The sequence below is a fragment of the Drosophila rhopaloa genome, unplaced genomic scaffold (assembly GCF_018152115.1).
Source record: "Drosophila rhopaloa isolate 14029-0021.01 unplaced genomic scaffold, ASM1815211v1 contig_2, whole genome shotgun sequence".
NCBI classification, from domain to species: Eukaryota; Metazoa; Arthropoda; class Insecta; order Diptera; family Drosophilidae; genus Drosophila; species Drosophila rhopaloa.
In genome coordinates, this window is record NW_025335083.1 from 26,118,131 (window position 1) to 26,142,860 (window position 24,730).

A 24,730-nucleotide genomic window follows, 5' to 3' on the forward strand; every position below is an offset into this window, starting at 1 on the left:
TGTACAAGATAAATTTTTAAGCACACTTATTTAACACCTAACAACCTTGTTAGATGCATTTTGATGATGCCCCAGCACCACTGCACCACTCAAAGACAAGGTGAAGCACAGTGCTGGTTGAAAACTACATAAATAAGAACTGCACTACGCCAAAAAATTAAAAAAAAATATTTTAAGATATTATATCATCAGAAGAATTGCCAAAAAAAATTGGAAATACCAAATGAACCAAATGAATTTGTATTTCATTGAGGCAGTAGAAAGAGGCAAAACCCCTATAAATCATTCAGATTACTATGACTTTTGGACTATTATATGATGATACACCAAAACGAATCTGCGCTTTTCAATCATTTTTTCTCTGTGTTGAAAAAACATTATAGCAAAGAGAACGCAGCGGAGAGCAAGTCAGAAATCTATACCGGAAAATTAAAAATTCCTAATAACACGACAAGCGGCACAGCGGTGGTGCAGTGGTGCTGCAGTGGTGCTGCAGCGGTGCAACAACTGTTAGAATTGCTTTTTGGTGTTTGACGATGCACAGCGACAACAGAAACAGGGGAAAAATCAACCTCAGCCGCAGAAAAATAAACAGAAATAGATCGTTCCCACCTTTCGCTGGACCACCACGCCCCCCGATCCCCGCCCCTCGTTGCACCACTTTCCCGGTGGTGCCTTCCCATCACATCTGCTCACATATAAATCTTCAGCTCTACGCGCAAGCGCGCATCTCTTAAAAGAGCGAAAAAATAATTTATAAAAATTGCAATAAATATTGAGGGGCCCTGATAAGGCGTCAACATAAATCAGCTGCCATGTTGGAGACCCCGCAAAAAGATCGAAGAGTTCGGGGAGTTGGGAAGTCCGTGACTAATCAAGGCAAAAGTGTGAAATCTTCACACGCCGCAGACGATTTTATTACTGAGGCCTCCGCCAGCTGAATGTCTTTATAACTAATTCGATTGCGGTTAATCACCTGGTAGATAAAAAAGGAAGTATGGTGCAAAAGGTGCACAGAGAAAATAATGATTTTCCAAATAGTATAAAATATAAAAGTGTTGTTAGAGACAAATATTTTCCTATGAAGTGGAATGAAAATATTCTGTTGAAAATTAAAAATACATCCATATTTATACCAGTGTGGGGAGAGTGATAATTTCTAAGACCACAACCATTTTACGCTTTCTGCGCGTATCTAACATGGAATGGAACACTGAAACCTTAGCGACGACGCCCACATAGAAAACACTTTCTTCACCTCAATTGGGATGGATGTATTGGATTTCACACCGAATTGGCATTGGCAGGGGATTGATGACGATTATTGAGTCGTGTGTTAGGAGGGGCCTCTGAAAAGGGCCTTAACTAACAGGCGAAATAAAAAATAAAGTCGGACCCGGCACTTGTGAGCACGTAGCCATTTCTCATCAGCCACATTTCATATTGAGCGTTCGGCGGGGCCAGCTAAATCATCCACATCTGCCGGAAATTGCATAAGAAATATGCAAGCTGCCGCACGCTGCGATTCGCAATGTTAAATTTGGTCTCAGAGGCCCAGAGTTTCACAGTCTCAGTCTGAAAGTTCCCTGCTCCATGGATGTCTTATCAAAAACTGCTCGCTGGCCTCGGATTCAGAGACTCCGAGCTTGAGTTTGTGCCACTCACTCCACTCTATTCGGTGATAATCCGCGCCAGAGACACGACCGACATTTGGCCAACTTCTATTAGCCAGAACTGTGGTGTGACTTGGCTCTGTTGCTTATGTTACGCCTTTAGCACTGCGGAAAAATATTTGTCCTTTGTTTAAAATATTGTAATATTTTCAAATCAATGCGACATTTTGTCGCAGAATATATGTTTTGATTTTGATTAATAAAAAATTTATTAAAATAAATGGTTTAAATATTTTGTCAAGTCGAATAAGTTTACAATCCAGTTGAAGGAGATATTAAAAAACATGCTTTATGAACACTTCTTAAATTTTAGAACACATGATTCTCAGTGCACAAGTGTTAATTAAACTGCAACCACGAACATCCGCATGGATGCTAAGGAACATTCTGTTCCAGCAATCATCTTCATCCTTTTGTTGTTAACTGCTTTGGTTTGAGCGAACTCCCGTCACCCTCTCTCTTTCAATTTTTTCTCTATATCTTTTGCCTTGGCTGTGCCTTTGCTCGTTTTGGTTTTTGTACGTTAAATAAGGTAATTGAATGAAATTACTTTTGACAGCTTATTTGCATACATCAACAGCAGCCGAAGCAGCAGAAGCTCTGTCGTTTGGAGTTTCGAGTCTCATTCGGAATTGGAGGCCTTGTTAGGCCATAATTGGTCATTGAATGCTGCCCCTGCATCCCCGTTTTAGCATCTTCACCTGCAGGAGAGTGTGAGAAATGCGTGCTGACAAAGATGAATAACTCTCGACTTCTTCACTTCTCACATATATGAAAAGAGAGTTGGCAAACGAACTTGAATTGTTTGTATTTTTATTTTGTATTTTTGGGTGCCTGAAGGCTGTCACTTTGCTTTGGGGCTTCACCGCTGCCTGTTTCTGTTGTTGACATAACCGCAAGCCAAAGGAAGCTGTCCTCTGGTCGCTCTTCAACTTATCAGTGTTCAGATAACACTAAAAATAAATCAGAGTAAAAGGTGGCCCCTCATTTTCCATTTTATAAATAAATAATTATGCTACAGAAAACTATGTTAGACTATAAGGAGGTGGCGTCACTGTCAAGAGTTAAAAAAGTTTGAAAGTTCGTACTTTAAATTTAACAAATGACATAATATTTTTTTTTAAGTGCAGATCTTCCACCATTTTTATTCCAAGCCCACGATCCTTGAATCCTCTTCGATTCGTGTGGGCGTGCATTTTTTTAGCACCGACCCTAACCGCCTTCTTTTTTAGGTCTTCACGTCCCTCGATCCGAAAACAGTTGCACACAGAACTTTCATGTTGTTGACAGATAAAATTGCCAATCTCTGGACTGATGACGTCCCATCCCATATCCAATCCCAGTCCCAGTTTTCTGCCCCCGTCCATTTGGCTGGCGACAATTTCACCGGCTGGGTTAAACGGGTTTAAACTGCTGCCCAACTAAGCTTAATGAAAGTCTTTAGTCGCAGCAACAATCTAAGCAGATCTCCCAGTCTCCAGACTTACAAAAAGTGTAATTAGCGCTGAAACTCAACGAGAGGAGCCCAACAACTGGGTGCTGGGTTACCTGGACACGTTTCGCTTTAAATGCATATCAGTCTGGACTCTAAACTGACGGGCTGGGGAAGGGCTGGAACTACACAAAGAAAAAAACAAGAGAGAACGCTATAGTCGGGTGCCCCGACTATCAGATACCCGTTACTCAGGTAAAGGGAGTGCGAGGGAGATGGAGATAGAAACTTTGATCACGCATAACTTTTTAACGAATGGTCCGATTTGAAAAATTTCTTCTACATTTCGATAGGTATTGATAAACACAATAAAACTGCATTTTTACTTTTCCGAAATATTTAAATTTTTAAAATCGTATATAAGCGATTGTGGGCGTTAAAGGGGGCGTGGCACCTTTTTGAAACAAACTTGCGCTGCGTAGGAACTCCTAGAATCTGCATGCAAAATGCCAATCTTGTAGCTTTTATAGTTTCCGAGATCTCAGCGTTCATACGGACAGACAGACGGACAGACAGACGGACAGACGGACAGACGGACAGACGGACAGACGGACATGGCTATATCGACTCGGCTAGTGACCCTGATCAAGAATATATATACTTTATAGGGTCGGAAACGCTTCGTTCTAGCTGTTACATACTTTTGCACGAATACAATATACCCTTTTACTCTACGAGTAACGGGTATAATAAGTTTGAGTTCAATTTTTAGCTTCCGGTGCCATGAGAAGAATACTTCTCTTAGTTAAATCCTTTTGTTCTACAAAATTCGCATTTATTTAAGATTTAATTGGGACTTGCTTCATGAAAATGATCTGGTTCTGAAGAATTTGCCACCCTTTTATCTTGACCATTTAGTTTTGCAAAAGTTTTTTTTATACTTTTTTATAAAACTTTAGCTAAGATCGATTTTGTCCTTTTTTAAATTGACTTGCAATAAGTTTTTACAAAACGTTGATGATTTCTTTTAATTAAAAGCCCTTGTTCTTCCAGTGTGCCTCCCCCTTCTCACAATTGGACTTTATTCGTTTGTTTTGCAACTTGTCTTGAATGGAGTTACGTTCTCCTCTGGCCTCCTCTGCCTCCTATTCAAAGTAAAATAAGGACAGTTTTAATTGCTGATTTCTTCGCTTGTTTATTGGCGTCAAAATGCAATCGATGCCTGCACCCGCGCTGCTTGGCTATTTTTAAGCAAACACTATCCCCATTCCCATACCCATTCCCAGCTCCTTTTCTTTGCCTTACAGACAGCGAACAGAAATTTCGATTAATGTCAACTAATTGGCTGTCATTAAGCGGGGTCATTGCTCCCGTTTTTCCCCGATCTGCAACCTTTCCACCAGTGAGTCACCCCGGGTCTTTTGCTTAAACTTAAGTTGACACTCGCCTGATATGCCGCCTCGGGGGCGGAGAGCCTCCAACTCGATCCCAAGCATAAAAAATTGCCAAATTAAGCCCTGAACAGTGTCCGCAGATAAGCTCCGAAACGGAGGCCGAAAAACCCACGGCAGCAGCTGCCTGTAAATCAAATTAAAATTTTGACAACTTCATTTGTACCTGTTGGAATGTGCAATCCATAACAATATGCCTCCAATTTCTTTAGATGTTAGGTCTGGCAATTTTATTGAAAATCGTCTTTATATAAGCCCAACCATATTAACTTCTCTTATTTTCTGTTTTTTAGGTTTCTGCCAGCGATCCGGATTGTGGAGTAAACGCCATGGTAAACTACACCCTAGGTGAAGGTTTCAAGCACCTCACCGAGTTTGAAGTACGCTCCGCCTCTGGGGAGATTTGCATAGCCGGTAAACTTGACTTCGAGCGGAGAAGCAGCTACGAATTTCCCGTCTTGGCTACCGATCGAGGGGGCTTAAGCACCACCGCCATGATCAAAATGCAACTGACGGATGTGAACGACAACCGTCCGGTTTTCTATCCCAGAGAATACAATGTGTCGTTAAGGGAATCCTCAAATGCCCCATCTCAAGCCTCGAGTGCCCCAATTGTCGCTGTGGTGGCCACAGATCCGGATTCGGGCATCTTTGGCCAGGTTTCGTACAGGATTGTGGCCGGAAATGAGGCGGGAATCTTCCGGATCGATCGATCCTCTGGTGAGATTTTCGTGGCTCGCCCCGATATGCTGTCCGTTCGAACTCAACCCATGCACATGCTGAATATTTCGGCCACTGACGGCGGTAATTTAAGTAGCAATGCCGATGCAGTTGTCTTTCTGAGCATCATCGATGCCATGCAGCGACCTCCGATCTTCGAAAAGACCCGATACAATTACTATGTCAAGGAGGACATCCCGAAGGGCACGGTCGTGGGTTCGGTAATAGCCACGAGTGGAGATACAGGTAAGAAATATATCTACCCCTGAATCCTTAGAATTACTTAAGTTTTGTGCAGCGCATTCCCCTAGAAAAATTTTCAGTGGTGAAGTTTTTTTTTTTAAATTTAAATATTCTCTTTAAAAGTTAAAGCGCACGAAATCCAAATGCAGCATCAGCAAACACACACATTTAGTCCAAGTTGAAGTCTTTTCGGGTCTTTTCAGCTCGGCAACAAAGGCAAAGCAAAACACTTCAAACGTAAATTTCGGCAGAAATCTGCACCCATCAACGACGTTCTCGTCATCGAGTTGAACTGAACTCTGAGCACGATACAAGGGCCGTTTTCAGTTCCATTTCCAGCCCCACAGTCCCAAAGTCCAAGTCGGAATCCCAGACGATCGCCACGATCGTCGCTGGCTATGCAAAATGATTTTGCGCTTTAATTTGCTGCTTTCGCTGTGCACTTCCTTTCAAGCCTCATGCTTTATATGTGGTGCCCCATTCAGTCTAACCTGCCTCATGTGTCAACCGGTGACGAGTCCTCCTTCTCCTGATTTTACCCCGCTCCTCCAAAACAGTTCTATTGTTCCTGCAACTCATTGTCAAGGCCTTTGAATGGCTTTAAATGAGCAGAAACGGCTCCTAATTTCGTATTTCGGAGCTCCCTTAACTCCACTTCCTGAATAAGAAGAATAAGGCAGAAATAATTGCAGTCCTCTTTCATCACCCGGTGAGAACGATCCCGTGAATTCTTTCATTATGCTTTAAAGAAGAAATATGTACAAAGAAAAAAAAGGCAGGAGCTAATTATATTAGCATTTAGTTAGGAAAATAATATTTTTAGATCTGTTTTTTTAATATATTTATAAATTTTCATTAGTATCCCTAGTCTTGTTTTTCCTTCCCATTATGATGTATTATAACTTTATTTTGCTAACATATTTTTTGTTTCTAAATTACAGCCCAGCGCAGTCCTGTGAGGTATTCAATTTACTCCGGTGATCCCGATGGCTATTTCAGCATAGAAGCCAGCTCTGGAAATATTCGTATAGCTAAGCCCCTAGATCATGAGGCCAAATCCCAGGTGCTACTGAACATCCAAGCCACTTTGGGAGAACCTCCCGTTTATGGGCACACTCAGGTTAACGTCGAAGTAGAAGATGTGAATGATAATGCTCCGGAATTCGAGGCCAGTACGGTCAGGATATCAGTGCCGGAAAATGCCGAATTGGGAGCTCCACTTTATGCTGCCCATGCACATGATAAAGACTCGGGAAGCAGTGGACAAGTTACTTATAGTCTGGTCAGAGATTCGGGCAAAAGGCTTTTTGCCATCGATGCTAGATCAGGTCATTTGGTTTTATCGAAACATTTGGATTACGAGACCTCGCAACGCCATTCTCTAATTGTTACCGCCACTGATGGAGGAGTTCCGTCGCATTCAACGAACTTAACCATATTGGTGGATGTCCAGGATGTCAACGATAATCCCCCAGTATTCGAAAAAGATGAATATTCTGTGAATGTTTCCGAGTCGCGATCCATCAATGCACAGGTAGTTATAATAGATATTAAGATATTTTCTACGATTAATGTATATATATATCGATAGTAAAGGAAAACCATTAGACTGGCCTAAAAAATGTTGTAGAATATTTTTCAACATTTATATTGCATACAAAACAATTTCTTTGATCTGAAAACATTTATTTAAAAGGAATCGATTACAGGAGATAGTCCAAATGAATTTAAGTATTGCCTAAATAGTATTTCTGTTGCTTGAGATTCCGTTCCATTACGATGGATGCTGCTGAGGGTGTTTTATTGAAAAATAAATCTGTGTAATGCAAACTAAATGGGCTACATAAATTTGATTAACAGCCACTAAAAGTCACGCTTTTGTCAGGCGGCCGTCATATCGCGTTGGAAATATCTCAACACCCAGGAGGAGCTCCTACCGACTGCAGCTTTTGAGCAAAGACTTTGACTCTCGAGTGCCAGCCTCTCCACAGACTCTACGCTTGTGCTCCCTTTAGCTCCTTTCGGCTCGGTTCCTTCGGCCTTAACTAGTTTGATCATAAAATCACTTCATATCTTTGGCATCAGAAACGAGTTCTCCAGAGGTTTGCCAGGTACACAGACACACAGACACAGCCAGTTCCTCATTGCTCTCGGTTCCAAATGATTAATGCATTCCCCCTTTTGGTATTCAGTGCTCTAACTTTTGTTTCTGGCTCTCGGCTTCTCTATTGCAGATTATTCAGGTTAATTCCAGCGATCTCGACACGGGCAACAATGCCAGGATCACATATAGGATTGTGGATGCCGGAGTCGACAATGTTACGAACTCCATAAGCAGTTCGGACGTGGCGCAACATTTTGGTATATTCCCCAATTCCGGATGGATATATTTGCGGGCTCCTCTGGATCGGGAGACCAGGGACCGCTATCAACTGACAGTATTGGCCACGGACAATGGCACTCCCGCTGCTCATGCCAAGACCCGGGTTGTGGTTCGAGTTCTTGACGCCAACGACAATGATCCCAAGTTCCAGATGTCGAAATACGAATTCAGGATTGAGGAGAACCTCAGGAGGGGCTCCGTTGTGGGAGTGGTAACTGCCGGCGATCTGGATCTGGGGGAGAATGCGGCCATAAGATACAGCCTGCTACCGGCCAACTCCAGCTTCCAGGTGCATCCCGTCACAGGTGAGTCAGGCTTCCTTTTGGCCATAAATTAAGGCCGCTCTAACAGCGAACAACTCACTCAACGCGGCTCCGGTGGCGGTGGTAACTGTCAAGCCACCAGCCATGACCCACGGTCATTCATTACTCCTTCTCAAAACTCTAAAGGAGATCCAGCTTACATATCTTACACATTAAAAAAATATGGATAACTAAGACCTGTTTTCTTTTAAATAGATTTATATCACAGCATTGTAAGTTCAGTCCCAACAAATCAAACTCTTATCCTTGTTGTTTATTAAGGAAAAGCATTAGTCTCTTAATATATTGTGTTTTGTTTCTTTAAAGGTTAATTTTTTGCTAGAGATTCCTTAAAATTTAATAACAGTTTTATGTATTTATAGACATGATTTATTTAAACTCCCTTCTCTCTATTCTTTCTTATTATGAGTGTTATAATCCAACCAAAATAGTCTCAAATTATTCCAAAACTTTTTGAAACATTAAAAATAAAATACATTTCGGGTGTATTTCGTTCTGTGCATCTCCTGCTTCACCAGTGGCCCATAGATCAAGCGCATGGCAAACCTGTTCCTGCCAAGCGATAAAATAAGATCGCCGAGATACCCGAGATCTCGGCTATGTCTCAAACGCGGGGCCCGATGCCTGACCATTAGTGTTCGGGCAACAACAGTTTTAACGCTGTCAGCTCATCCGTCAATGGAATATCATTGGCCTGACATCCAGCCACTGTCCGTGTCCAAGTTCGCCTTTCATCCATGTGCGTGTCCGCTGGAGGCGAGCGGTATTCATACTATATTGGGGACACCTCTTCGTCTCGTCTCATTTAAATTAAATATGGAAATCTCGTGCAGCTAATCCTGGCAAACAGGTTCCGCTCACCTTGCATGACATGAATTTCTTTCGGGAGCATTAATCATCGCCGACCCAGTTAGGAGGCAACAATGCATCGAGGCAAAAGAAGTCCTCGACATAAAATAGAATAGCAAAATAATAATAATACGAAAATCTTAAACCAGTTCCCTAATTTTAAACTAACAAATATTCCAAAAATATATTATATCTTCAAAACCCAACTTTAACTAAAATTGAGTGCTAAAAAATGTTGTTCATTGATTGCAATAAAAGTAATTCTATCCTCCTTTTCAGGTGAAATTACAACCCGAGAACCGCTCGATCGGGAGCTCCGCGAGCTCTACGACCTTGTGGTGGAGGCCCGTGACCAGGGCACCCCAGTGAGAAGTGCCCGCGTTCCAGTTCGCGTTCACGTTAGCGATGTCAATGATAATGCCCCAGAGATCGCAGATCCGCAGGAGGATGTGGTTAGCGTAAGGGAGGAGCAACCACCGGGAACCGAAGTGGTGCGGATTCGAGCCATCGATCGAGATCACGGGCAGAACGCCTCGATCACCTATTCGATTGTCAAGGGTCGCGACTCCGATGGACACGGTCTATTTAGCATCGATCCAAGCAGCGGAGTGATCCGAACTCGAGTGGTTTTGGATCACGAGGAGAGAAGCATCTATCGATTAGGTGTGGCCGCCTCTGATGGCGGAAGTCCGCCCAGGGAAACGGTGCGGATGCTTCGCGTCGAGGTCTTGGACCTAAATGACAATCGGCCAACATTTACCAGCTCCAGCCTGGTCTTCAGGGTGAGTGCCAGCTTTATGTAAGGGTCAATTCGGGATGGGATGGGATGAAGATGGGGCAACAGAGTTGGAGGAGCAGCAAGCGGTTGGATTCCTGGAAAACTTTTGTCTATTTGACGCTTCTAGTTTTACACGACCGTTTTTCTCAGCGATCGTGAGCAGCGCGTTTGTCGCCTTTTCCAGTTTTCTCGCTTTTAGCCAAGTGCCTTTGCCTCGCCGCCTTTGTTGCGGCGGATGATTTGTAGCCGCAGCTTAAGCCTCACGTGACAATGGTCGAGAACACGACTCTGCCCGATAGTCCCTTCCTGGTCACCTCCTCCGCCTCCTCCGCCTCCTCCGCCTCCTCCTACTTTTGCTCCCACTCCTGCCCCTTTGAAGAGCTCGGAAGCAGATGTCACAGAGTGCCTCAGACGTGGGAAGGGTCGCGATTTGCATTCAAAGTCCTGAGATCCCAACTTGCACTAAGCCAAAAACACTTCTTGGTAACCGAATTACTGAAGTCTAAATTAAACTGAAGAAGCCAGTTCTGATTTAGACCAAAATTGTAGAATCGAATTGATCGTTGGTTAAAATACGGCTAAAAAGACCACTATTTAATACCGCTTCAGTATGCCTCTCCATTGTTTTTCACAGTGCACTACATCTACTCCTCCATGGTCGGAGTTTTCATTGCGCACGCGTAATTGTCACTATGCTCTGTGACAAGTCCCCTGCTCCTTCTCCTCCTCCAGAAAGGGGGAGATCTCGCCCAGGCCTATTAAGAGCGATTCGCGACGTCAGTTGAAAGATCAGAGAAGCGGTGGACAGAAGAGGTTGAAGAAGGAGCCGCCTCGTGCCTCGTGGAACTCGACTGCTTAGATTTTGGCATGCTGCTCCGCTCCTTTTCCCTTCATTTCGCTTGGGAAACCTTTAACATTTTTATCACGTTCGATTCGCACATGTTTTGCATACTCTCTACTCCCAAGTACCCGGTCATCCGGGTTCCCCGGATCCTCAAGTTATCCTCAAATTCCGACTGAAACGCGGCTTCAACCGCTGATGGTTGCGACGCTTTGACATGCATTTAATTGCCTCTCGGAGAGCAAAGGCAGTCTGTCAGGAAGCAGGGGGATATCTTCTAGAGAACAGAAAACTGCAGAACAAGAGGATCTGCAGGTCGGGACCTCGTGCGTCCCTTAAATCCGCTTCGGCCACAATTAAAATTGACACATTTCGTTGCGTTTCAGTCGGCCTTTTGCCGTTCGCTTTGATACCGCTCCGCATTCTCAGTCGGCTTTTGTTCTTTTGCGTTGGCGTTGCCGTTGGACTAACAGAGTTGATCTCCGCCGTAAAGACGAAGTCGTCGGGTGATGCCAATTACTCAGCGACGGATTGCCACAAATAAATCCGATGTAATTAAGCAATTCCCCCCACCAGTCGCACTCCCTTCCTTCGACCCCTGGGGGTTTTATTCCCTTTTCCCCGTTGTTCTTGTAGATCCTGCCACAAAAGTGCACAACAAATCATGAGCCATTTTTGTGGCTGGGCTCTGTGCATAATTTGGCCGAAACCGAAATGAACAAACCGCAGCCTCCATTAGTCGTTAGTTAACGTTGCACTCAGGAAAAAATAGTCGGCATCAAAGAACTTTCGACCTTACGGATGTAATTTGATTTAAATCCATCTACATAAGAACAATTGGGAAAATAAATGATAGCTGCGTTACAAATTAGATTTTTATCGACATTTAAATCTATATATGTACCTTTAAAACTAAGAAACGTAAAAGACGACGAAACCTGACAAACAATATATACAAATGAAAACAATTAAAGAATACCTATTTTGACTTACGCATCCCAAGTAAGAAGAGAACTTTTTCTGAGTGCACTGCTCCTGATGACCCTCCTCACCCCCGCCCTTTTGGGGCAGCCAACTGCGTAATCTTGGCGGGGCATAAATCTCGTGACTGTCATTTTTGTGTCTCCATTTTGGCGACCCAAACAATATTTGCAATGTTTTTATTTTATGAAAAAAGATACCCAATGCAGAAGAGAAGAACCTTTCTTGTTTCGCCTTTTTGTTCCATTTTTGTTTTGTGAGGATCCTCTTGGAACGGTTTTTGCGGTTTTGCATATTAAATTTTTGTGCGGAGTTTCTTCTGTTCGGAGCTTCTTTGCCTTAACTCCTTCCCCCCAATACTCGCTGCTCATATGGCTCACAACATTTTTGTGCTGTGATTTTCGGGGCCGCCAACTTGGTCGGAATGCATAATTTCTTTTTAATGCCATTGGTTGGGGCTTGGGTCTTGGGACCTGAGACTGAACAGGCTTGCTCTCCAGAATTCTGGTTCCTCTGTTCGCCTCTCTTTTTTTGGGTGGGGGGAATGAAATTTTTAAATGTTTGCTGCCTTCGTAATCTTGAAGTATGAATTATTGCTTTAAGATTGGATTTTCAACACTGTTGTTGAGATTAAGATACGCGCCGAACAACAACCAGGTCCAAGTAGAGCGACCCAAGAAGTCAGCATCCTCCTCTTTTCCTCCGCCCCTCCCATATTCCTTTTAATATGGCTCGAAAATAATCTATAATTGGTATTTGCGCAGGTACGCGAGGATGCCGTTGTGGGCCATGTGGTCGGTTCCATCAGTCCCAGCGAACGTCCGGCGGATGTGATCCGGAATAGTGTGGAGGAGTCCTTCGAGGAGTTGCGCGTTACCTACACACTAAACCCTCTAACCAAGGACCTGATTGAGGCCGCCTTCGATATCGATCGTCACTCGGGAAACCTCGTGGTGGCTCGCCTCTTGGACAGAGAAGTTCAATCTGAATTTAGGTTGGAAATCAGAGCTTTAGACACCACAGCCAGCAATAATCCACAGAGCAGCGCCATCACGGTGAAGATTGAAGTGGCCGATGTCAATGATAATGCGCCCCAATGGCCACAAGATCCCATTAATCTTCAGGTAATTTTAACAAAGAATGTATTCAAAACATATTTTCTAAACATCTTCATATTTTAAATTGATCTCACTAAAATATATTTTGCATTCAAATAACGCAATGTGATTAAGAATAATGATTTATAAATAAACCACAAAATATTTACCACCAAATCAAATATAATTTTTATAAACACCATCACATTGTAATTAAGTCAACGAAACCTCTGAATAGAAAGTTCCTTTTCAAAGAATCTTCTGTTCCCAACGATTTTAATCACTGATCATAAAACTTGATACCGCAGGCTTTAATTGTTTAATTTTATTATCTTTCTGTGTTCCCCAGGTGAGCGAGGCCACTCCCCTTGGCACAATAATCCACAACTTTACGGCAACGGATGCGGATACGGGAACCAATGGAGAACTTCAGTATCGCATGCTGCGATACTTTCCACAACTAAACGAAAGCCAGGAGCAGGCAATGCCGATTTTTAGCCTTGATTCCCTGACAGGATCCCTCAGTCTGCAGGCCCCCTTGGATTTTGAGGCTGTGCAAGAGTACCTGCTCATTGTCCAGGCATTGGATCAATCTTCGAATGTCCCAGAGCGACTACAGACATCGGTGACAGTGAGATTACGTATTCTGGATGCCAACGATAATGCCCCGCAGTTTGTTTCGCCGAATACGAATGGCGAAAAAACAGCCTCGCTTTTTATATCCGATTCAACTAGAATTGGGGAGATTGTGGCATATATTGTGGCTATTGATGAGGATTCAGGCGATAATGGACGCCTCACCTACGAAATTACGGGTGGAAATGGAGAGGGTCGGTTCAGAATCAATCCACAAACGGGAGTTATTGAGTTAATAAAATCCCTGCCTCCTGCCGCAGAGGATGTTGAGAAAAATGGACGGTTTAGCCTCATCATCAGTGCCAGAGATCATGGTCAGCCGGAGTCGAAAAGAAGCTTTTTAAATCTGCAGCTTATCGTTCAAGGTAGCCACAATAATCCACCCCGATTTCAGCAGGCTGTTTATCGAGCCACAATATTAGAGAATGTTCCTAGTGGAAGTTTCGTCCTGCAGGTCACTGCTAAATCACTCCACGGTCGAGAAAATGGTAAGGATTTTTGATAGACGCTTTGATTATTTCGACATAAATTCCTGCTTGTAAATACAATTATTTATCTATTTAAAATTATTTTTAAACAATCTCTTCGCAATTCTAACATTATTTATACAATATTTTCTTCCACAGCCAACCTGAGCTACGAAATTGCTACTGGCGTGGCCAATGATCTTTTTCACGTAGACTGGCAAAGAGGAATTATTACCACCCGGGGTCAGTTTGATCGCGAGACCCAGGACAGTTATGTCCTCCCCGTTTACGTTAGGGATGCCAACCGCCTGGCCACCGCGTCCTCTTCGGCGGTCAGAAAGCAGCGCTCCTCGGACAGCAATAGCGAAACGCCAAATGGACAGCACTTTGATGTGGCCACTGTTTACATAACTATTGGAGACGTTAACGACAATCCACCGGAATTCCAACCTGGATCGTGTTATGGTCTATCCGTTCCAGAGAACAGTGAACCGGGTGTTATTCACACTGTGGTCGCCAGCGATCTGGATGAAGGTCCCAACTCGGATCTTATTTACAGCATAACAGGTAAGACAATAAAAATCTAATGTTGCATTAATGGAAAAAACTATTATGAATAAGTAGTTAAGTAATTAAGCTCACATATAAAACCCATATTCATATTGTTCTATTATCATATTCCCCTTTATTACAGGCGGCAATCAGGGCAACAAATTCAGCATCGATGCCCGTTCTGGAGAGCTGACTGTACGAGCCTTGGACAGGGAGCAGCAATCTATGTACATCCTGCAGCTTCAGGCCTCGGATCGCGGACAACCGAAGAGTCTTCAGGGACACTGCAACATCACTGTTTTTGTTGAGGATCAGAACGATAATGCGCCCAAATTCAAGCTAAGCAAATATATTGCCAGCGTGCAGGAGGACGCACCGTTGGGCACAAGTGTGGTGCAAATCAGTGCCTTGGATGCAGATTTGGGCGTGAATGCCAGACTCGTTTACTCCCTGGCCAATGAAACCCAATGGCAGTTTGCCATCGACAGCCAGAGCGGATTAATCACCACCGTTGGGTAAGTTTTAGTTGGTTGCACTTGGTTGATCTCCTGGGTATCTCTGGTTCATTGCTTGGCTTGATCTTATCTCTAAGTCCGATCTCAAGCAAGGACGGCAAAAAAAACATTGCCATAATTTCCTCAGCTAATTCGGCATGGAAATCGATGTATCCGAGGTATCTTTTCATCCTACGCATCCAGCGACAATGTTGCGAATCCGTCTCCTGTCATCACTGCCCCTTCCATCTTACTCTTGACTTCCCTTTTCCTCCTACAGACATTACTATAAATAGCTTAAGGTGGAGCTGCAACTCGAAATGGAGTTCAACGTGGATCCTCAATGCGTCCTTGTCCTTATATGTGTGCTCTTTGATCGTTGTATGTGCACATTAAGAAAATAGTTGGTCTAAACGTTAGAAAAATACTAGTATTTTTCTAAAAATCCCAGAAATTTAAAAATGTAAATAGTTTCCTTTAAAATTGCTAAAAATAATTTTATCGGTTAGGAACACCTTTGTTAGTAAATTGCTATTGAGTGTTTCTCTCTCTGCATTTTCTTTCTGGACTTTCTGGCCCCATTGGTGCTAATTTATGCTTATTGACAATCAATGATGACAACAATTGCTTGTTCCGTCTGACAAAGCTCTTGCTCAGTTCCGGCCAAGAAGATCGGGGAGGAGTATTTACGGGAATCAAGATTCGGAGGGAGGAATAAAGAGGAAGGGTTCCCGGGCAGGGGCTCTCGAAATGACAGTAGCGTCAGTGTTGCCATTTATACAAACGCGATCCGCTGTCATGTACCAATTTTTATCTTTCGCTGATTGTCGGCAAACAATAAAAACAAAATCCCCGCCACCGCCGAAAAGCTAAAAAAAAAGTACAAAGAAATGAACAGAATCAAGAATAAAGATCGGATGCTCCACATGGACAGGTAATGGCAAACAGACCAGAATTGTAGAGCAGACAATCAGACGGACCAAGAGACAATTCGTGACGTTGTTGTTAGTCTTGGACTTGCACTTGGACTTGCAATCGGTACTGGGAGCTTGGAACTCGGAGCCTGGATTGAAACTTGGTCTTGGATTTGCTCGCAGACCTGGACTTAAACTTGCCTTTGCGGTCTACACACAGCCGAGAAACAAAACAGGGAAAAAAGACAAAAATGCGCTGGCCGCTTGTCCAGGCCAATGTAGCTAGTTTTTATTTTTTTTTCTGCCTTAGCTGACTGACTGGCGATGGACAAGACAGTAGAGTCAAGAGCTTAGGGCTAACCACTGCACTCCAAAAAATATTTTTAAAATAATACAAATTGTACAGAACATACCATTTTATTTGTGTTTAATGTTGATAAATGTCTTTGAATTTAATCATGTAAAACTATGGAGGGTCTTTTATGATTGCTTTTTAATTTAATTTAAAGTTTAAAATCAGTTCTCAGATTTATTAAAGCTTAATTTCGCACAGTGCAATCCCAGACTTGGCTTGTTCGCCGCGGCCTGTCCTTCATTTCCAACCCCTTTCCCAACCCCTTCTAGCCTGATGATCAAAAACAACTACCTCTACTGATGACTGACCCTTAAAAGCTTTTCTGCTGTTGTTTTACATCCAGCCTAAAAACGGGGAGGTAGACGTAGACGGTATAACCGAGGCGCACTCGACAAGCCAACTTGCTGTTCCCTTACTTCAGTTTGACTGATTCAATTCATAAAATGGCTCTCTGCCGGGATGAGCTTGTAATTTGCTAAATTCGTTTTATTGGCCAACAAGAAAGCGCGGAATGGAATGGAGTGGAATGGCGGCGGCAGCGGCGACTGCCTTCCGTCTGCAGCGACTTTAACTGCAACTACGAAGGATTGTAATCATTTAGGTTTATTATTTGTGGCAGCAAACATGTTCCAGGGGAGCTCGAAAGCCGCGTGATAGCGATAGGCAGGTCGTCCCGACTGCCCGGATTAGTTTTCTGGCCAAGAAGACGAGTCAACTGAGGCCGCAGATCAAGCCAACTCCAACCGAGTGAATGCTAATGCGAGTGTGCTTCTCCAGTGGGAAGACCACAAACAAATGACTTAATTACCACTCAGCCCCCCCAGCCTTATGCACTGCGCGAAATGGTGTTAAAATGGAATTAAAGTTTAGATTTCAGACTTAATCATCAATATCAAATGTGAACATTACCAATTTCAATCCAACACTAAAAACCCTTTCGGGAATTATAGCGTTTCAAAATAATGATATTAAGATTTTTCAAGATCGAGCTAGGGCTTTTCTTTCAGTGCAAGCCACCTTGTCAGAACTCGTCCCTTTCTTGCTGAATATATATCCATTGCGAATCATTTCGTGTGGCTAATTGTCGGTGTGATTACGATTATATTTTGTATGTAAGAGTGCAGGCTCCCAGAGATACCTAATTAGTGTCGCAAGCGGCGCCCATCGCCGACTGATCGTGCTCAGGCCATTAATTGAATCGTTTCCCCTCTGACTCTCCCCTTTTTCTAACAGAAAACTGGATCGTGAGCTGCAAGCGAGCTACAGCTTCATGGTTTTGGCAACGGACGGAGGACGTTATGCGGTTAGATCAGCTGCGGTTCCGGTGCAGATCAACGTGCTGGATGTTAATGACAACAGACCCGTATTCGAGCGATATCCCTATATAGGGCAGGTCCCAGCTCTTATTCAACCTGGTCAAACATTGCTCAAGGTTCAAGCCCATGATGCCGATTTTGGAGCGAACGGTGAGGTTATGTATTCCCTCAAGGCGGAAAACTCAGCAGTAAGTGGAAAGTTTCGAGTTAATCCCACCACGGGAGCTTTGAGTGCCTCACAGAGTTTGGCCAGTGAGTCTGGAAAACTTCTGCAACTGGAGGTGATTGCCCGGGATAAGGGAAATCCCCCTCAGTCCAGTCTGGGTCTCGTTGAAATCTTAATAGGTGAAGCGCCCCAAGGAACGCCTGTTCTCCGTTTCCAAAACGAAACATATAGAGTAAAAATCATGGAGAATTCTCCATCGGGCACAAAACTTCTCCAAGTTGTGGCACTCCGAAGCGATGGTCGTCGCCAAAAGGTGCAATTCTCGTTTGGTGCTGGTAATGAGGACGGCATTTTGTCCTTAGATGCCCTGTCAGGGGACATAAGGGTGAATAAGCCCCACCTTCTTGATTACGATCGCTTTGTCACGCCCTCAATGTCAGCCTTAAATCGTGGAAGATCTCTGCACTATGAGGACGAAATGGACGAATCATCGGAGGACCATACGAGTAATGTCACCCGATCCCAAAGGGCCTTGACTTCCTCATCCTTTGCCCTGACCAACAGCCAACCCAATGAAATACATGTGGTGCTGGTAGCTCGCAGCACTGATGCTCCATTCCTTGCCACCTACTCAGAATTGGTGATCGAGCTGGAAGACGAGAACGACAACAGTCCGCAGTTTTCGCAAAAGCAATTTGTGGCAGCCGTTGAAGAGGGAAATAGCAAAGGAACCTTCGTGGCCCAGGTTCAGGCTTTCGATTCGGATGCGGGTTCCAACGCTCGACTGAGATATCATATCGTTGATGGCAACCACGATAATGCATTCGTCATTGAACCGGCGTTTAGTGGCATAGTGAAGACCAATATCGTGTTGGATCGGGAGATTCGCGACATCTACAAGCTCAAGATCATCGCTACTGACGAGGGTGTCCCCCAGATGACGGGCACTGCCACTATCAGAGTCCAGATAGTCGATGTGAATGATAACCAGCCCACTTTTCCCCCAAACAATCTCGTCACTGTTAGTGAAGGTAAGTTTAGTTTCAAAACTTTTAAAATATTATAACTTAGCGACATATAAAGTTATTTCCCTTAAATAGCATTGATAGACACAATCATAATGTTTAATATTTTTCTTCCCCATTTTGCTCTTCTTTTTTTCCAGCCACTGAACTTGGAGCTGTTATAACCTCCATTTCAGCCAACGATGTGGACACTTATCCCGCACTGACTTATCGCCTTGGTAGCGAATCAACCTTGGAAATAGAGAACCTGTCCATATTTGCCTTAGATCGATATAGCGGAAAGCTCGTCCTGAAACATCGTTTGGACTATGAACTGCAGCAGGAATTTGAACTTGAGGTGATTGCTTCAGATGCATCCCATGAAGCTCGCACTATCTTAACTATTCGAGTGCATGACGAAAACGATAATGCGCCGGTATTCCTGGCCAAACAGCCCCCGGCTTACTTTGCCATTATGCCAGCTAAGGCTGATATCAGTGATAGTCTTTCCACCGACTTAGAGCTCCTTACAGTTAATGCCACTGACGCAGATTCGGAGGGCAGCAACTCCCAGATTATTTACTCAATTGAACCAGCCTTGGAAGGCTTCTCTGTACACCCATCAAGTGGTGTTGTTTCGGTCAACATGAGTAGATTACAGCCTGCAGCTTCCTCCAGCGGGGATTACTTCGTTAGAATTGTAGCCAAGGATGCAGGAAAACCAGTGATGAAAGGTTCAACTCTTTTGAGAGTTCAGGCTAGTGACAATGGCTCAGGACGTTCGCAATTTCAGCAAAATCAATATAGGGCCCAGATCAGCGAGGCAGCTCCATTGGGCTCAGTTGTTCTCCAACTGGGACAGGATGTTCTCGATCAAGCATTTGTCATTGTCTCTGGAAATGAAGAATCCAATTTTGAATTGCTACAGTCTAAAACAATTGTTTTAGTTAAATCTTTGGATAGAGAACGCAATGATCTGTACAAGCTCCGATTGGTTTTAAGCCATCCACATGGATCTGCACCTTCTGCCAGCTCGAATTCAACTTCTGGAATCTCGGTTATCATTACAGTATTGGATGGCAACGATAACTTCCCAATTTTCGATCGCAGTGCCAAATACGAGGCTGAGATAAGCGAATTGGCTCCTTTGCGATATTCCATAGCTCAACTACAGGCTATTGATGCTGATCAGGAGAACACCCCGAACTCAGAAGTGGTGTACGACATAACCTCCGGCAATGATGAGCACATGTTTACAATAGATCTTGTTAGTGGTGTACTTTTTGTAAACAATCAATTGGATTACGATTCAGGGGCCAAAAGCTATGAGCTTATTATCCGAGCTTGCGATAGCCATCATACAAGACCTCTTTGCAGCTTGCAACCCTTTAGATTGGAGCTCCACGATGAAAACGACAACGAACCCAAGTTTCCGCTCTCCGAATATGTTCACTTCCTAGCCGAAAACGAACCCGTCGGCAGCTCTGTATTCCGTGCTCACGCCAGTGATCTGGATAAGGGACCCTTTGGACAGCTGAACTATAGCATTGCGCCTGCTCCCAGCGACGAAAGCTCGTGGAAACTGTTCCGTGTGGATCCTGAAACCGGTTTGGTAACATCCGCTTCCGTGTTTGACTACGAGCAACGGCTGCGGTATGATCTGGAACTTCAAGCCTCCGATATGGGTGGCAAGAGGGCTAGAGTGGCTGTGCGAGTGGAGATCGAGTCCAGGGATGAGTTCACTCCACAGTTCACAGAGCGCACCTACAGATTTGTGCTGCCGGCAGCGGTGGCTCTTCCACAAGGCTTCGTAGTGGGTCAAGTCACCGCAACCGATGGTGACAGTGGTCCAGATGGCAGAGTGGTTTACCAACTAAGTGCTCCACACTCGCACTTCAAGGTTAACCGCAGCAGTGGTGCTGTTCTTATCAAAAGAAAGCTCAAACTGGATGGCGACGGAGATGGCAATCTGTACATGGATGGTCGGGATATCAGCCTGGTTATGTCAGCCTCTTCAGGACGCCACAACTCTTTGTCCAGCATGGCAGTTATCGAGATTGCCTTGGATCCTTTGGCCCATCCAGGCACAAATCTGGCCAGTGCTGGTGCCGCGTCGGGTGGCTCCATGGGCGATTGGGCAATTGGTTTACTGGTGGCATTTCTCCTAGTGCTTTGTGCTGCCGCCGGAATCTTTCTGTTCATGCACATGCGAAGTCGGAAGCCACGGAATGTGGTCAAGCCTCATCTCAGCACGGAGACTGTCGGCGTGGGCAATTCCAATAGTTATGTGGATCCCAGTGCCTTTGACACAATACCCATCAGAGGAGGCATTACAGGTGGTGCGGCGGGAGCAGCTTCAGGTCAATTCGCCCCTCCTAAATACGATGAGATTCCTCCCTTTGGACCTCATGCTGGAAGTTCCGGCGCAGCCACAACCTCCGAGCTATCTGGCTCTGAACAGTCCGGTTCCAGCGGCCGAGGATCGGCGGAGGATGATGGAGAGGATGAGGAGATCCGTATGATAAACGAGGGACCACTGCATCACCGAAATGGAGGGGCTGGCGCAGGCAGTGATGATGGCAGGATCTCGGATATCTCTGTTCAGGACACCCAGGAGTACTTGGCTCGTCTGGGCATCGTAGACCACGATCCCAGCGGTGGAGGTGGGGGAGCGTCCAGCATGGCTGGTTCCAGTCATCCGATGCACATGTTCCACGATGAAGATGCCACCACAAGATCGGATATAACCAACCTGATCTACGCCAAACTCAATGATGTGACAGGAGCGGGTTCGGAAAGAGGAAGCAGTGCAGATGAAGCAGGAACTACGGCGGGCTCGATAGGAACCATCGGTACTGCCATCACCCATGGTCACGGTGTGATGAGCAGTTATGGAGAGGTTCCGGTTCCAGTGCCCGTAGTTGTTGGAGGTAGTAATGTGGGTGGGTCCCTCAGTTCTATAGTCCACAGCGAGGAGGAACTGACGGGCAGCTACAACTGGGATTACCTCCTCGACTGGGGACCTCAATATCAGCCACTGGCGCATGTGTTTTCCGAAATAGCGAGACTAAAAGATGATACCATATCGGAGCACAGTGGACACAGTGGGGCTTCGTCATCCGCCAAAAGCAAGCACTCCTCTTCTCACTCCTCAGCGGGAACGGGAAGTGTGGTGCTCAAACCGCCACCCTTAGCACCACCGACCCACATACCACCCCCACTACTCACAAATGTGGCGCCGAGGGCCATCAACCTGCCGATGAGACTGCCACCCCATTTAAGCCTGGCCCCCGCCCATTTGCCACGATCGCCCATTGGCCATGAGGCGAGCGGCAGTTTCAGCACCTCTTCGGCGATGTCACCATCGTTCTCACCATCTCTATCGCCCTTGGCCACGAGATCACCATCCATTTCGCCTCTGGGAGCGGGGCCACCCACGCACCTGCCACATGTCTCACTGCCACGTCACGGCCACGCCCCTCAGCCCAGTCAGAGGGGAAATGTGGGCACGAGGATGTAAGCGAGGATTGCAGCTGTACATGCATATAGTATTACTTGCATCACCCCGACTCACCCATACCCAAACACATAAGTACATATCGAAACACTCACGCCCATTAAAAATTGCTGTACATATTACATAAATACTTTAAGTTAGGATTGTAATGCAAAAATGCCTCACCGAGCGTGTAAAGAAAATTATTAGTACGTAGGTATATTGTAAATCTCTGAATCTATACAAATTATGTTACTTCAAAATGTCTGACATGCGATTTGGTTTAAAGGGTCCTGCGCAACGACGGATAGTTCTAACGGAAAGCCAGTTAAAAAGTTTTCGCCAAATTCAAATATAGTATCTCTTCTGTTGTACATTGGGGAACGGATGTATTGAAATCGCAGTAACCACCACAAAGCCAACAAGACTCTCTGAAACTCACTTGCTTGCACACAAAGCCAAAAAGCGAGGAGCAGCAGGAGCCAGAACAGCCATAAGTTGTAAGCATTTAGAGCCTAGACTAGCAGCTGAACTTGAACCGAATTCGCTCGAATCTGTATCTGTAGCCTAAGTATCACATATAAGTATCTGTAACTGTAGCTGTATGTAGCGTTGGACTAACCTAAAACTAGTTTTATAGGAGCAATCCAAGTGCACTTAAGCAGCCGGCAATCCCTGTTTAAGGGGGATCAGGCTGCGATTCACATTTCCAAAACCAATCCGCGGTGAGAAGGGGAAAATTGTAAAAAGTTGTTTTAAGTAATCATCGGGGAGAAAGAAAGGAAACCCTTGTATAAAACCGAAATAAAATGGGAACGTACCAACGGAGGATCGACGAATGGAGCGAAGGAGGAATCTTTTTAAGTATAGCCTAGTTACCAGTTATTATATAGATGTACATGCCGAGCTAAAAATCGTAGTGTATGTTCACTTGTGTGTGATGCTACTTGTGTAATTTCTTACGTTCTAGCAAAAAGCTGTAAAAATGTTCACCAATCTAAGAATCCTCTAGTTGCTAAGCCCATAGTTTGTAATAGCTAAACGAAAGCAAGAGAATAAATATTTAAAAAAACAAAATAAACCGAAATGAAAAAACGAAAAATGCCCTCAAATTTGTTATTATTTAGCCTTTGGTTCAAAATTGGAAAAAATGAATGGTTGTAGAACTCTTTAAATTTTTCTTCGCTTCGGGATTTCAAAAAGCAAGATTTGAGCAGTAACAGGGAAATTGTTTACACAGTGAACATAGTAAATTAAAAAAATATATATATTCGATACATCATGAATTATGAAATCCTATTTATTTAAGAGAAGAAACTCGGTGTAGTAGTTGGCTACATTTTTTGTAAAATGCACATAACACACAAAATATTGATTTGGACTTCTGGATCCGATAGGATGTGGCCTCTTGCTTGCTCATCTAGACACTCTGCAGACATTGCCCAGCATCAGTTCGCAGGCACAAGAAGATCGTTGGATCGGCAACCACAATCCAAAACAACCGAGAACCGACATCCACTTTGTCTTCATTTCAAAGACGTTGCATGAACTCATTTATTTGTTGCTGATTTCTGGCCTGCACCACACCTCTGCCTTGGATCATCACCCCACATACCCGTCGAGCGCCCTTGCCTGTCGTCATTATCATTATTTGCCTCAGTCCCAACCCAAGTCACAGCCTCACTCTGAGTCTTAGTCTCGGGGCTCTCGATCATGGGGTCCAGTTGAGTTATTTCCATTTGCCAGTCTTCAACTCGCGCTCGTATCAATTGTAGCAGATCAACAACGGACCTGGGAACTGCTCAAATTTGTTTTTCTTCTTTTTCATACCTTTTCGAAAATATTTCGAAAATTAGTGAAAATCTGTAATAGCTTTTTAGACCCAATTTGTGTTTTATAATTGTTTAAATTGTTAGTTCGAAGATGACCCTAGTAGATTTTCTATTAATTTATAAATATGAAAAAATATATATAAAAACAAAAAAATGCCAAAGGCTTGTCCTTTTTATTTAAATTTTTACCAAAATCAAAAGAATTTTGATGTACGTTTTGTAGTTGTCGTTTTACAAAACATTAGCTCCAAGGGTATATCAACTTTAACAAAATAAGCTTTTTTTCCGGTTTTTTATTTTTTCGGCCACATTTCACAGCAACGCAAGTTATCCATAGTCGAAAGGAGAGCATCTAAACGCTCGTGGTTATAATTAGTCGCAGTCAATTCATATTACAGCAAATACAAATAACGACGGAGCCACCTGGATGTGGATTCGCCAGGAATGGAGGCAAAGAAACCACAAGCAATGGAAACAACAACAACGACCGACAACGATGATGATGATGATTATGATTATGGGTTGTTGGCGCTGCCTAGGTATTCATTTAGGCTACGCATTTTTCGGGGTGTGTACACACCAGACAACAACAAAGATGGAAAGTGAAAAGCTTTAATTTGTTATGGGCCCTAGCCGGAAAAGGCAAAAGGCTCAGGTTAAGCCCAAGTCCTGAATGCACTGAACAAAATAACAAATCTTTGAAGTCGTTAAAAACAGGGAGCACTCT

The 24,730-nt window shown here is 44.1% G+C and overlaps 1 protein-coding gene across 2 annotated transcripts in view; it reads left to right on the forward strand.

Moving 5' to 3' along the window:
- LOC108054008 (protein dachsous) overlaps positions 1 to 23,256 on the forward strand; it is a 71,663-nt gene extending 48,407 nt beyond the window's left edge. For both annotated transcript variants that reach the window (XM_017136754.2, XM_017136755.2), the window contains exons 3-12: positions 4,850 to 5,522; positions 6,461 to 7,053; positions 7,754 to 8,207; positions 9,354 to 9,856; positions 12,439 to 12,798; positions 13,121 to 13,895; positions 14,034 to 14,441; positions 14,569 to 14,941; positions 17,423 to 18,702; positions 18,837 to 23,256. In XM_017136754.2, coding sequence (XP_016992243.2) covers positions 4,850 to 5,522; positions 6,461 to 7,053; positions 7,754 to 8,207; positions 9,354 to 9,856; positions 12,439 to 12,798; positions 13,121 to 13,895; positions 14,034 to 14,441; positions 14,569 to 14,941; positions 17,423 to 18,702; positions 18,837 to 22,195 — 8,778 coding nt within the window. In that variant the 3' untranslated portion in view covers positions 22,196 to 23,256. The remainder of the gene's footprint in view (positions 1 to 4,849; positions 5,523 to 6,460; positions 7,054 to 7,753; positions 8,208 to 9,353; positions 9,857 to 12,438; positions 12,799 to 13,120; positions 13,896 to 14,033; positions 14,442 to 14,568; positions 14,942 to 17,422; positions 18,703 to 18,836) is intronic.
- Positions 23,257 to 24,730: the final 1,474 nt, after the last annotated feature.